Here is a 14611-nt window from a genome sequence, read left to right as displayed (position 1 = left end):
TGATACAACTTGATTTCCTTAACTGAGATTTCAGTGGCTAGAAATTCATGTTTGGGAGAATACAAAATAATTATTACCGTTTTAAAAAAATTATGTCCAGCATGTAAGCTAGTAGGCAATTGGTTCTGATTTAATGACAAAGTTGTTAAGGTAAACAGAATTCATCCATTAGTAAGCTTCCTTTACACCTGGCATTCTATAATTGCGATCAACTGAATGTTTGTGTCCTCCAAAATTCATATGTTGAAACCTAATCCTCAATGTGATGGTGTTTGGAAGAGGGACTTTTAGGAAATGTTTAGATCCTAAGGGTGGTACTCTCATAAATGGCATTCAGCTCCTCATACCAGAAAGTTCTTTTGCCCCTTCTGCCATGTGAGGACACGGCAAAAAGATGCTGACTGTGAACTATAAGGCAGATCCTCACCAGATATTGAATCTGATAGCATCTTGACTTTGGACTTGCTAGTACCCAAGACTGTGAGAAATAAAATTTCTGTTTATAAACCACCCAGTTATGGTGTTTTTTTGTGGCATCCCAAGTGGATTTGATTACTTGATTATTAACATTTGATTAATATTAATCAATTCACTGATCTGTGATCCCAAATCTCCCTCAACAACATTGTTCATGTCCCTACATGAAAATACTCTGCTGTCGTGTTCCTAAAGGTCATATTTTACATTCTGACTTCGGATTTAAACGTGATGTTTAATAATAAATAAACTCAGTGTCATCTAATGTGTCTTTTGCATTTAATAATGTATTATAGGTCAATATTTATTAAGTGGACGTAGAATATCATGCTCAAGGGAAGAAAATAAGTAACTTTTTAGTCTATTGTACAGCTCTTTGTTCTGACCATAAATGAAGTAAAAATGTCTGGAATATGAGTGTTCCTATATGCTTAATTCAGGCAAATTATTTTTTTATAGTACTGGACACATACTAGATGCTAAGAAAAGGTTAGCTACTAATTTTATCATAATGAAGTTGGTAGTATAATTCCTTTAAGGTAAGAACCTCATTGGTTTTTGTTTTGTTTTGTTTGTGGTGTGGGGATTGAACCCAGGGCCTGTGCATACAAGGCAAGCATTCTACCAACTGAGCTATATCCCCAGCACCCTTATTGGCTTTTGTCACTGTTTTTTAAACACCCAACTGAATCACTTGGATGTGAAAAGACAGGTCCTTAAACATGATCTAAAAGTCTCAGGATAAAGGGAGGCCTGACTACTACCCTAGGATGGAGAGGGAGTAAAGAGCCTGTACACACCCAGGCAAGACGGGAGGGGAACCAGGGAGCGGTCAAAAGGGGTTAGGAAAGGGGTGGGGTTGTGGCTCAGTGGTAGAGCACTTGCCTAGCATGTGTGAGAAACTGGATTCGATTCTCAGCACCACATATAAATAAAGAAAATAAAGGTCCATTGGGTTGGGGTTGTGACTTAGCAGTAGAGCACTTGCTTAGCATGTGCAAGGGTTTGATCCTCAGCAGCATGTAAAAATAAATAAAAATAAAGGTACTGTGTTCAACTACAACTAAAAAGCAAATATTAAAAACAAAAGAATAAGTTAGAAAATAAAAAAAAAAAAGAAAAGAAAGGTCTATTAACAACTAAATACACACACACGCGCACACATAGGGTTAGGAAAGGCCCTGGAGGGAAGCCTGGTGAAGGAGTGCTCCGGGTGGTGGGAGTCAGGGAACTTAAGAACAAGGGTACCCAGTGTCATTATGCTCTAATCACCTTCCCCCATTCCCCAAAACCTCCCACATTAGCCCCATTCTGCAGCTTGAAGAGGAGTACATTACCATTCCTATCAAGCTGGGTATCACTCTCAGAAAAAGGGTGATTTTATCTGAGTCCCAATTTTCCTGTTAGAAAATTCGGAGTGTGAAACCAGGCTGCGTAAGCTCAAGGAATCAGAGTGGTAGCCCTTAAGGATGGTTATTTACTGTTAGGGAAAAATTCTCAAAATGGTAAGCCATGACTCCTACACAAATGTAATATGAACATGTGTCCAAAATTTTATTTAACTCATGAATTAAAAAAAACTAATAATATGTTAAACTGATTAAGATGATAATCTAGAGAATAGACATATATAATAGTCATGAATGCAGATACAAAGTTGCTAATAGATACAAAATAGAAATGAGTTTATTAATAGGTACTGAAATAAGTTTATTACTAGATGGATTAGTAACTACAAGTACTAAAATGTCATGTGGAAATCCTCTTGTCTCCAGAGTGAAAATCAATTGCATCTATATATGAAAAAAATGTATTTTTATTTTTACAAACAAGAATCATTTGCATGACAACATTCAAATGCTAACCATGGAAGGATCCTTGAACCAACTCCCAGTGTTCCATTGAAAGGTGCTCAGTAATCTTTTGGCCGTTTCAGGGTCTTTTATAATTTTCTTGACAATCTTAATCCACACAGTGTGGATGAGTCTACATGGGAAGTTGTTCTGAGAATTCAGATAGGTCTAAATTGCCTAGCACTGAGTCAGGCTCCTGGTAGCTACAGTTAGGATGATGTCAAAGTAGGACAACCAGTATTTACTTTGGGGGTCATTTATGAATGTACACCATTGTAAGAGAGAGACAATTTGGTATCAGAAGACTCCCATAATGTTGGTTTGTCACTTAGATGATGTTAGAACTGCCTGCCACTGTTGTTATATACCTGGCTGGGGAAATGGTCCAGTTTCCTCTTGATGACACAATAATCAGACTTAAATGATTATACATAATATCTAATTTTATTACTCCTTTAGAAATATCTTCAATAAATGAAATACCAAATCATTAGCATTATTTTTATTTAGCACTCATAGGTGCAATTTATCACTCAAAGAATAGTTTTCAATAGCAAGTATGAAAAGCTAGAGGATGATGGAGGCATAATTTGCAGCTTCTTGAACAGATGTATCCCTAGAGTGCCAAGTCATAGTCAGTGTTCATCCTGAGGAAATTTTCTAGTGGTATGATTGATGGCTTGTCCATATATCTTTCCTGATTAACTTGAATTCTCAAAATTTCAATTAAGATAAATTAATCTTAATAAGGGGGGCACTAGGAAAGAATATAGTTACTTTGTATTAGGCAGAGGGGAGTGAAGGGAGGGGAAGGGGTATGCAGGTAGGAAGGATAGTAGAATGAATTGGACATTATTACCCTGTGTGCACATATGACTACACAATCAGTGTGATTCTACATCATGTACAACCAGAAGAATGAGAAGTTATACTCCATTTATGTATGATATGTCAAAGTGCATTCTGCTGTCATGTGTAACTAATTAGAACAAATTAAAAAATTGATAAAAAGATAAATTAATCTTGCAGTTGACACAAGCATAAAAAACAATAAATATGATGGGACACTCAAAATTATTTCTGTTGTAGAAAAAAACTCCAAAGTTGAAATGTAAGAAGGATAAACAGAAGGTTATATGCTCAGGTTCAATAAATCAATTATAGAAACACAGAAAAGGGGAGGCCATATAACAGCAGTCATGTGGAAAGATAATGGGAAAAGATTCAGCAAGAATCTGTTGTGGGCTGGGGATGTGGCTCAAGCGGTAGCGCGCTCGCCTGGCATGTGTGCGGCCCGGGTTCGAACCTCAGCACCACATACAAACAAAGATGTTGTGTCCGTGGAAAAACTAAGAAATAAATATTAAAATTCTCTCTCTCTCTCACTCTCTCTCACTCTTTCTTTAAAAAAAAAAAAGAATCTGTTGTGTGATGTAGCTATTAAAATAGTTAATGAAAATTAAACTTCACTAATAGCAGTAGGGACAATGACTAGACAACAGGAGGTAACAGGGTATCAGGGAGAACCACAGCATGAATATCGAATTCAATTGGGGGTGCCAGACTTTAAGAAGGGTGTGGACTAGTCTAAGAAAATCCAGACTAGGCTGGATGCTGGATGGTGTGAAAATGGGCTGAAGGGATTTTCCACAGAACAAAAATAATATATTCAGTGTTTTTCCATAGAGAAGGTCCCGCACCAACACATACTGATAATGAGAGGGACATCCTGTCTGCCTAATAATTAGTCATAAGACATGATGTGTAACAGTGAGCTTCCATTACCGAAAGAGTCAGGCAGATAGTGGATGACCCTTGGAAGGGATACTGTAAGAAGGGTTCTTGTTTGAGTGACAGGCACAGTAAGATGCTGAGCAGAGGTCCAGTCCAATTCAAAGCCTATGAGTAAAATCAGTGCATGCCAGTGTTATGTGACTGGCTTATTGTCATTTTTGTGTTTGTTTCACTAGAGCACAAATTGGTGTTTTGTTCACCTTCTTCCTCCAGCTCCTCTCAAGGGAGTGGTCTGGATGAAGTTTATGTGCCTCAACCAGGATACGCTCCTATCTAGAAAGGGTCCTGACTTGTCTCATGACTCAAGACCCAGTGTGCGTAGGCAGCCCCTGGACAGACAGCTCTGTCAGTGCAGCAAATCCAGCTGTGCCCAGACGAACCTGATGGAGAACAGCACGGGGCACCTGAGCAGGAAAGCCTGACACCATGCTTGCTCTCCTCACAATGATTGCAAACAGTGAAACCACCAGGTACAATGTTCTCTCTCTGGATCTTGTAAAGAATTAGTTCATTCTATTGCTATTTTTCTCTTAATATTCCTTGATGTTTTTCAAACTTTCTACTTGAATCTTGAAGCAAGAAAAAAGAAAAGCCTTTAAAAAGTAATCTGATTCATTGAAACAAAACATATTTTCTTCTTTGAAGTACTCTTGTCCAGAAAAAGCAGAGGAATGAGGCAGGCTTCAAAATAAATACTCAAAAATCACTGAAAAAAATCAAGGAAAGTAAATGTATAAAAGCAACCATGTTTTCTACAATCAATCCTACATTTTCTCCATTTTATAGCTCTTCTTCTAACTCACAGGCATTGGGGGAACTTGAGCAGAAGGACACTACAGAAGACCATTTTCCAGAAACCTCAGTTTTCATTACCAAGGATGACACGAGTTACCTTCATGTCCACTGATGGGTCACCCTGCAGCAGTGTCCACTCATACTGGATGATGGCGTGGTCATCTGTGCTTTCACGGCCATCCAGAATCACGCCATCTGTGGGCAGATGCAAAATCACATCCTGCCCAGCCTTGCTAAGTGGAGGTTCATCCTTGTCTGTGAAAGAAAATAAACAATCATAAGTCTGTTTTTTCTAATTTATGAAGAGTGGTTTGGTATTGACTAGATTTGGTCCAGCAAAGAACTGCTGAGAGAATGAATAACTGGAATTTATTTTCCTATTGATTTTCATTGTGTTCTCTTTACATAATAAAGAAAAAATTATGAATATAGAAATTTGGCTATGATGTATGCAGAAGGTAAGGTATGGCATGCCGGCTACTAGCAGTAGCTGTGGACAAAGTAGAAAGGGAAGAAAATGTGCCAAGGCCCACCAACCTGTAAATCTGGAGAAGTCATTATATTCTCTGAATTTTTCCCTTATTTATAAATGATTTAAGTTCAAAGGTCTACTAAATGAATTGATTTAAAAAAGAATTCCTGAAACTAACCCCAATGAAACCAAATTTACTTCTAGTACAGATTTTATTTTTTCTTGTCTTCCAGTTTTTAAATGTACAAGTATTATTAAGTGTTCAATGGATGGGAAATATATTAAATTTGGCAAATTAAGACAAACTTGGATCCATACTAAGTGAACACTACAAAGAAGTCCTCTGGAATCTAGTTTACCATCCAGGACAATAAAAGAGGTTTAGAACTTCTAATAACCAATTTTTATTACAGAAGCAGCACACTGAGTTTCTTTTGGGATGTTCTAAAACAGCAAAACATGTCTATATTTGCCTTTAATCTAGGATGAAACTAAATAATTTAAGGCTACAGAGAAGAAGAACAGTTGCTTACTATATGCTATTACCAAGAGATACACTATGTCCATTGAGAAGATGAGACCCTTTTTTACAGTCTAGTTTGGATGCTAAGTCCTCCAAAGTTCCATATATTAAAGGCACAGTCACCAGGGTGGTGCTACTGGAAGGTGATAGAACCGTCAGGAGTGGGGCCTACTGGGAGACCTTAGGTCATGGGAGTCATGGCCTTGAGAAGGATTACTGCACCCTGGACCCCTCTCACTTTCTTTCACTTCCCAGTTCATGATGTAAGTGGCCATTTCTCCTACATGCTCCTGCCATGATATGTCACCTTGGCCAGAGGCCCAAAGCAATAAGACTACCTTGGACTGGAAACTCTGGAACTGTGAGCAAAAATTAAACCTTTTCTTCTTATGACATATTTCATTATAGTGACGGAAAGTGGACGAATACAACCCATAACTGATTGAAATAAGCCAAGTAAACACCTCCCTACCTAAGGAAAAACCTGTTCTTCTCCCTTTTCTATCTCTGAGCAAAGACTGAACAACTGATGTCTTTAATCTGCATCTCGCCACGAGGACAGATGTGATACAATAGGTCTTTTCTAGAAGTGTTGACTTCCCTTTGGTTACAAAAGGTTCATAGTTTTCACAAAAGGTTTCCACTGTATAATTCTGAAAAACATTTTATAATCTAGCAGTTAGACATTATAGTTAGCAGCTATTTGCATTAAAATTTGCTTTAAAATGCTATTTTCCCCAGAATAGTGGCTCATGCCTGTAATCCCAGTGGCTCAGGAGGTCAAGGCAGGAGGATTGCAAGTTCAAAGCCAGCCTCAGCAATTTAGCAAGGTCCTAAGCAATCTAGTGAGACCCTGTTTCTGAATAAAATATATATTAAAAAAAGGGCTGGGGATGTGGCTCAGTGGCCCTGGGTTCAATCCCCAGTACCAAAAAAAAAAAAACAAACAATAAAAACAAAAAACTATTTTCAAGTAAATGAACTACAATATGCCTAAATGATATAAAAAGCCACAAACACTAGTAATTTTTAAAACCATCCAAAGAGTTTACATCAAAGATCTAATATGGAATGATCAGGTAAGTCTGAAATATCTCACATTATAAAACCAATTAATCTTGCCTCTCCTGAAAGAAAGAAAACCATTTTAGTCATTTACTTTCACTTACATCAATTTTAAGATATGATTTAAGATATGAACATAATGAAATTCTCTTTTTTTAATTTTTTTTTTTAGTTGTAGCTGGATACAATACATTTATTTTATTTTATGTGGTGATGAGGATCAAACCCAGGGCCTCGCAGGTGCTAGGCAAGTGCTCTACCACTGAGCCTCAAGCCCAGCCCCCATAGTGAAATTTTTATACCCACTAAATTGTCCTGTGATATGTTTGGAATAACAGAGATAATGTTCCAGTGATACCATAAAATGTATTTTAAAATAAGCCAGAGCTTATCTACCCAGAAACAACCCTTAAAGTAAGTAAAAGACAACAGGAAAAGGTGTGTGCTACCACTTAACAATAGTTGATCTGTTAATGAAGAACAAGATAAATATAATTTTGAGTTTTCCTCATAAAAATGTAATAATCCTATGTTAAATACTATGGAAATATTGATTGTTTTTTAAAAACTAAACAGTTGGTAAGACCTACAGAGGTAAAATAAGACTTGCACCAATTTAGACTGAGCATATCAAACTGGGATTTTACCCAGAGAAGAATAAGTTAGCTGGCCTCATTCACAACACACTGCTGTGAAGAGCCTTCAAGACAAGGAAGATGTTTGGGTGTGAACACAGACTAAACTGAGAAATTAGAAAGACCCTGAAGTGAGATATAGAGGCAGGGCCAGACTAAGGACAGAGGCTTGGAAATGTGGTAAAAGCCATCATGGGATTTTTAAGATGTCACACTTTAGAAAAAGCTTACCCACAATCCCAATATGATTATTGTTATTTTTGGTCTGTACTGTTCTAATTTTTCTCCATAGCATGCTGATGATCATATATACAATATATATAATTATAGTTCTGTAATTATAATTGTTGCCATTTATTGGGTGACTTCTTTCTGCCAGGAACCACACTAAGTGCTTCATAGGCCTAACTTCACTAAAACTCTGAGGTAGGTACTATGATATGCATACTACTGATAGGAACCTAGGCTCAGAGAGGCTATTGGTTGCTGAAAATCACTCATGCAAGTGCTCAGTTTCTCAGCTCAGATGTCAGCCCAGATATTTCTAACTCAAAGGCTCCTTCTACTATACTTTGAGGTACCCTAAATGTATCCCAATTACCACAAATATAATTTCACATTCAGAATTGAATCTACTAGCTTATGGATATATATTTATTCCACCTATTAATATTTATTTACACATCCTAGCACTGCCCATGTAATTACAGAAATTTTAGAATTGTCATTTTAATTTCCTAATTCTTACTATTGGACACTTAATTTGTTACCCAATTTCTCCCACCATTATAAATAATGCCATACTAGACACTTTTTTCTTAATTTTTTTTAGCATGGATCAAATAAATGAATATTGTAATAGTCTCTGCTAAGTATTTCCCAATTGGTTTCCAAGGGGGGTGGACCAATTTACAATCTCAGTGACTATGTAAGAGTTCATAAAGTTTTCTACATTCATGCCAAGTTAAGAATATACTTATTTTCGCAAATTTCATAAGTCCGAGTGTTGAGAGCCACAGCCAGTGGGGCCCCAGCAAACTTCCAGTTGCCAGCAAACTTCTAGCTGCCAGCTGCTGATTGGCTCACAGCGGCCCCAGCAACTTCTAGCTGCCAACTGATTGGCTCCTCTGCGATGACGCTCATTGGGCTGTTTCCCCGGCCCTTTCAGACCATGGAGCTGCTCATTGGGGGACTTTTTTTTGGCTCCGCCCATGTGACCCAGCCAATCCGCCTCAAGAGCAGGAGGAGTGGGGGAGGTTGAGAGGCTTGTGGGAAGCCGGTGGAGGCAGTTGGGCTCTGAAGGTTTTCCTGAGGAGCTGTTTTGTTTGGAGTGTGTGGTTCTAAAAATAAAGTTAGTTTCTTTTTACAAGTGGCTCCTGAATTGTGCCCAGCCAGACTGTGGCACTGGAGCTGGCATTATTGATTCTGTGGCTGAATCTTTTTATATGCTCATCAATTATACTTCCTCTTTTGGAAACTGCTTGGTCATGTCCTTCACACACTTATTTTTGTTTTTCTTACTGATTCATATGCTCTATTAATAAATATTTTAACCTCATATTTTCCTAGATTCTGGTTTGCAATTCCTTTTGTTTCTTGACATAGTTTTTATGAATATGTCCATAATGTATCCTTTTCCTTTATCATCTCTTGAATTGACTAGAAAGTTATATTTCTTACAGATATGTAACAATAGTTTTATTTTTAAGTTTCCTATCTATGGAATAAACTATGGCTTAATTTAGAAAAAGATTCTTTAATCCAGCTGGAATTCATGTGTGGTTAGGGTTGAGGTCTAAAATGTGTTTCCCCAAACATTGCTAACTAGTTATATTATTTATTAAATGTAAACATTTATTTATAACAAGATGAAAATGTGAGAAAGTAAGGTCCTTGGAGGAGACTGGCTACCAGCTGGGGAGGGATTAACCTTGACAGGATGGCCAATTTCTTCCTCTGCTCTTGGAGCAGCTGAGAGACAGGCTGCGGGTAGCAGCAGGTGATAGGCAAAGGGGAGAGCAGAACTCTGCCTATTTGCTTTGAGTTTCCCTGACACAGAAGGGGATGACTTCCCAAATTCTTCCCAGAGATACTGGATTTCAGGCTATACAGTGGAACAACATTAAAGTTCTGGCTCTGAGTTCTGGGAGGTTACAGTCTTAGCCTCTCCATGAACCAAACTGCTCCAGTGCCCACCTACCCCTCCTTCCCTCCTCTCCTCACAGTCAGTCCTCCTACCCCACCAGCCTACTGCACAACCCAACCAAGGTCCTATATTGATATCATGGACATGTGTGCCACTTTGATCATGCACAAAGTATGTCTATCCTTGATCCTCATGACAATCTGAGCTGGAAGAAAAGTACATACACCAGTCCCAAGGGGACTAGCAGGGACTTATATGTGGAAGAGCCCCATCTCAAACCTGCTCTGCTCTTAGGATGCCCTACCAGGTAGGTTTGGTCACTTCAAGAGATCTCTCCAGCATCCTCCACTTATTCCTGCATCTCGCATCATCCCCTATAGGCCCTAAGTTCCAACCCAGGAGCTGCTGGAGAAAGCACATAGCTGCTCTATGTCTCAGCTCCAAAACCCACTTGCTGTGTGACCCTCAGGCAAGAGGCTTTCTTTCACAAAGTTTTCTTTTACACTAGGGATTGTAATAGAACCTAGATCTTGAAGTTGTTGTGAGTTGTGAGTTCATGTGTGTGAAGAGTTTAGAACATCTCCCAACACCAAATTCAATAAATTTGGGCAACAAACAGGTTGATGCTATAAATTTGTGCTATCCCGTTCCACCTAATCCTTCACTATTTCTTCCTAATCCTTTATCTGACTTCAAATAATCCTTTAACAACTTTTCTTTTCCTAGAGCTCTTCTAAACCATTTTGAATGTCATTGAGACTTCAATTCCAAGTGTTCATAAGATTTGGAAAAAAAGAAAAAGGAAAAACTCGGTAGTCTCAGAAGCACAAAGAACTCCACGTAAAGCATCTGGGTAGGGAATCCCAGGGCCCTGGAAAAAACCAATCACCATCCATGCAGAGAGACAAGGTAGCCTCTGAGCCTGGCTGCACCTTGCACTTTCCCTGTTGCTGGGGACTGAAGTCTGAGTATGCCAGCATTCTCTCAGAAATGAAGATTAACCCAGTGGTTACCTCATCTTGTCTCCAAACATCTATAAAATGAAATTTCTAGAAAAACTCTCCCTAGAGAAAGGAAGGGCAAAGAAGGAAGAATGAAGAAAAATGACTTGGAAACTTTCAGCAACTAAAAGTTTTTGTTGTTAACTTCCCTGGACCTACTCTCTTCCTCTTTAGTTTCCTTTCCTGTGGTTTGTAGGAAGGCTCCCTTTGACTATGTCACTTCCTCTCAGATCAGTAGTGAGAACCCAGATACTTTGTTCCCTCTGTGGGTAGAGAGGAAGGACAGCAGCCATGGGGTAAGGCTCAAGGAGGATGGTAGGGGTCCAAGTGCAGGTGCTGCTTGCTCCATATTTAGACGAGACCACCAGGTCTTTCCCAGCATCTAGCTCAAGGTTGAGCAGTAGCAGAATGGTCTTTTGATGTCTGCTCCCCTGACAAATGTTCTAAGTTTCATCTAAGTGGAGGTGAGGGAGGGAGGCAGGGCACCATAAACAAAGATTTACAGACCCTTCTCATTGAAACCACATGGAGAAGCCAGATTTCCAAAAAGGCTGACACTACCCTGCTCCCCAATATTGCTAATGATGTCATTTGTGTTATAAATCAAACATCAACTTATATGATGAAACATTGAGTCTGATGCGGGGGACTCAATCAAGGTCTTAATCCTTCAGTGATGTTAATTTTCCAACAGCTACAATTTTTGTGTCTCCTGTGTGTGTCTGGACTCTCATTTTTAGGACTTGCAGACTGTAAAGCCATGGAACTGGCACCATTTTTAGCTCTTTTAAAAAAAGACATGCTTTAAACGTTCTTATTTTAAGCCACAATCAAGTCCCTTCTTTTTACTCTGTATTAAAGTGAACAGTAGTTTTCCTTCCCATTTTTGTCTGTTGAAGCAATTAAGCACAGGCAGAATCTTGCGTCCTGAGAGTCATACCAAGAAAAAGGGTGGGTGTTATGAGCAGGTTCATATGTAATTAGATTTTGCTCTTGCAATTAGCTAACACAAACTGTGCCTTATAAAATCTGAGATTAAAATAAACCTTTTTCCCCCTCTGAGCTTTTCTATTTTTTTTTTAAATCAAATTTCCACCAATCCTCTTAGATCAGCTACCCAAACCTAGAAAATTCCATATGGCAGCCCACCACTCCGGCTTCTTCCAATCTACAAGGGTTCTCAGGAACCATCGATTAGACTAAGAAATCAGCGTCATCCTTTCGGTTACCTGCAGTTTAAATTACTTGGAATTTGGAGTGAGTTGGCGAAGGGAGGCTAGTCTTTCTCCCCATGAGGGTCTCCCATGTTTGGAAAAGCACAGCCACCCACCAGGTGAAAGGACAGAGGTACCCAAGCAGATTGGCCACAGCAGGCCCTGCAGTCGCGCTTACCCAGCCGGGGCGAGGACCACGCGGTGGCCAGAGCGGGGTCTCCAGCTTCCAAGTCTCCTAGCCCGGTGTCTGGGGCGCGGCTGAGACTGTAGCTGCTGAAGCCACGGTGCGGCGCGAACTTGCAGACACTGCGGCCGCGCACAGTGCAGTTGAAGAGGTAGCAGCCAAGCGCGACCGCCGGGGACACAGGCAGCCTGGGCAGCTCCACCACCGCCACCGAACAGCGCGGCTCGGAGCAGCAGGCCGCCACACACTGACGCCAGTCCCGCACGGCCGCCGGTGCTCTCAGGAAGCTGGCACCTGCCGCGATGGAGTCCTTGGTTCGGATGATGGCGTCGGGCATGGCGCTGTAGCCGTCGCCGCCGGGGCCTGGACAGCCTTCCCGCGGGCCGATGCCAGCTCGCAGCTCCAGCTCCAGCTCCTCCTGCGGCCGTTCCTGCTGCAGCTGCCGGCGGAACTCCTCCAGCAGCTGCTCCACGCCCGAGAGCTGAGCGTGCAGCTCGGACAGCGGCGCCGCCGGTGGCACGGCAGTACGACCGCTGGGCAGCCACAGGCAGAGCAACAGCAACCCGCGCAGCGCCTGGTGCCGCCGCCGCTGCCGACGCCCCGAGTCCGCGCCCTCCTGGGCGGCGAGGGCCATGGCAGCCGGCAGCGGAGGGGAGCGAGCCTAGGTCGGCCAAGTGACTAGGGAGGCAGGGAGGCGGGGAGGCGGGCCTGGGCCCCTCCTGCGGGGCCGCGGCGGGCGCTAGGCCCCGGCCTCAAAGCCTGGTGTCCCTGGGGCCTGGCTGCTCCCCAGGGGTCGCGGGCGCCCGGGCGCCGGCGGGAACCGCTGCAGCAGGAGGCATAGCCGGCGGGGCCTGGCGGGGCTCCACGCTCTCCGCCGAGGCGCTTCCCCGACCAGACCCCGGCGTGCTGGGTGGAGGCTGCCGGGCTCGACGTGGATCAGCACCAGGCTGGTGAACAGTGCCGCGGCGGGGGTGGAGCCGCAGTGAGCCCAGCCCTCCGCGCGCGGCTCCGCGGAGCCAGCTCCTCCCCGGCTGCGAGAGCCCGCCCCGCCCCGCCCCGCGGGCGGAGGAGGTGTGGACTGGCAGCTTCCGCCGACCTCCCCGGAGGGCAAGGTAGGAGTCTGGGCCCGCGGGGTTCAGTAACGGAGCTGACCTGATCAGGGCGACAGGTTACCGGGGTCCAGCACGAGGCCGGTGGGTGAGAAGGGACGGTCTTTCCACAAATCCTTGTGACTCAAGGACAGAGAAGGGGGCATGCTAGGGACAACTCAACGGTCCTTCCCATCCACGTGAGGCTCTGGCTATTCTGTGCTTGGGCAGCACAAGAGAGGTGGGGAGGGGAGTAGTACCGAAGGCTGTTTTGTCTGTTTGAAAATATAAAAAGCAGTAGTACATTCGCTCAAATTTCCACAAACATAGGTAAAAAATCTGAACCCAAGCCCGTGGCGCACGCCTGTGATTCCTGCAGCTAGGAAGGCTGAGGCAGGAGGATCCTGAGCTCAAAGTCAGCTTCAGCAACTTAGGGAGGCCCTAAGCGAAGGACTGAGGCTGTAGCTTAGTGGCTAAGCGCCCCTGGGTTCAATCCTCGGTAAGTACGAATGTATGTATAAATCAATCAATCTGAACCCAGCAATCTCTACAGCCTGTTAGATCATGTCAAATCTAGTGGTGTGATGCTGTACATGACTTAAGGTATATAAAATGCCCAACCCTGGGCCATACAAGTTAGAATTCGAGACATCTGTGAGCAACTTTTATATCTTGTTTATTTTTGAATGGGTTTCTGTCGATTTGTATCCCCCCGCCCCCCGCCCTGCCCATTACGGGTCATATTTTTCGTTTTTTAGCATGTGTTAACATTTTTTGCCTGGAAGCTGGACATTGTGAGTTGAACATTCTTAAATGTATTTTTAAAGAAGAGAAGGATGATTATTGGATAGGAAAATAGCAGTTTCTGGTATATTTTTTATTTCTAGAGCTGACATTTAGTAATACATTGCTTTTCAGGCCCAGAACAGAGTAGGAGGCAAAATTAGAAGGTAAAAATAGAGAAAGAAAAGGGGGAAAAAATAGCCTGATGTTTCTTGCCATTCTAAGAAAAGGAGACATTGTAAAGTTTTAAGAGAGATGTTTCTGACTTTGAGGTGAAAAAAACGTGCTAATCCTGGGGAAAAACCTAAACAAACCATGTAGCTTCACTTTTCTTAGTTGACTTAAAAATCACTAATTTTGGAGGTCACCCAGCTGGGCAGTGCATATTAGTCTCTGGTTTTGCTGTAGATGATACCTCTGAGATGGGTTATGATGGTTACTTCCCTAGGTTACTCTTCAGGGATCTGAAGTCCCCTTTTGCTGAAAACACTGATTCTTCTCTTGGCCCCACAAAAGTCTGATGCTGACTGGAACAGTATGGAAATGATTGGTTTCTCTGTCTTCATATTGTGTCTGTCTCC

The 14611-nt window shown here is 42.1% G+C and overlaps 1 protein-coding gene across 3 annotated transcripts in view; it reads right to left on the bottom strand.

The window, feature by feature from the left end:
* Positions 1 to 13158, bottom strand: part of Lrp11 (LDL receptor related protein 11) — a 46467-nt gene extending 33309 nt beyond the window's left edge. For 2 of the 3 annotated variants that reach the window (XM_078018917.1, XM_021723904.3), the window contains exons 1-2: positions 12154 to 13154; positions 5017 to 5174 (exon numbers count right to left, since the gene is read on the bottom strand). In XM_078018917.1, coding sequence (XP_077875043.1) covers positions 5017 to 5174; positions 12154 to 12793 — 798 coding nt within the window. In that variant the 5' untranslated portion in view covers positions 12794 to 13154. Of the gene's footprint in view, positions 1 to 5016; positions 5175 to 12153 lie in introns of all 3 variants that reach the window. The other variant, XM_078018918.1, reaches the window with a different exon arrangement.
* Between the last annotated feature and the right edge of the window lie 1453 nt (positions 13159 to 14611).

Source organism: Ictidomys tridecemlineatus, chromosome 8 (assembly GCF_052094955.1).
Source record: "Ictidomys tridecemlineatus isolate mIctTri1 chromosome 8, mIctTri1.hap1, whole genome shotgun sequence".
Taxonomy (NCBI): Eukaryota; Metazoa; Chordata; class Mammalia; order Rodentia; family Sciuridae; genus Ictidomys; species Ictidomys tridecemlineatus.
Note: the sequence above shows the minus strand (reverse complement) of the source record. Positions and strands in the feature narration are given on the sequence as shown.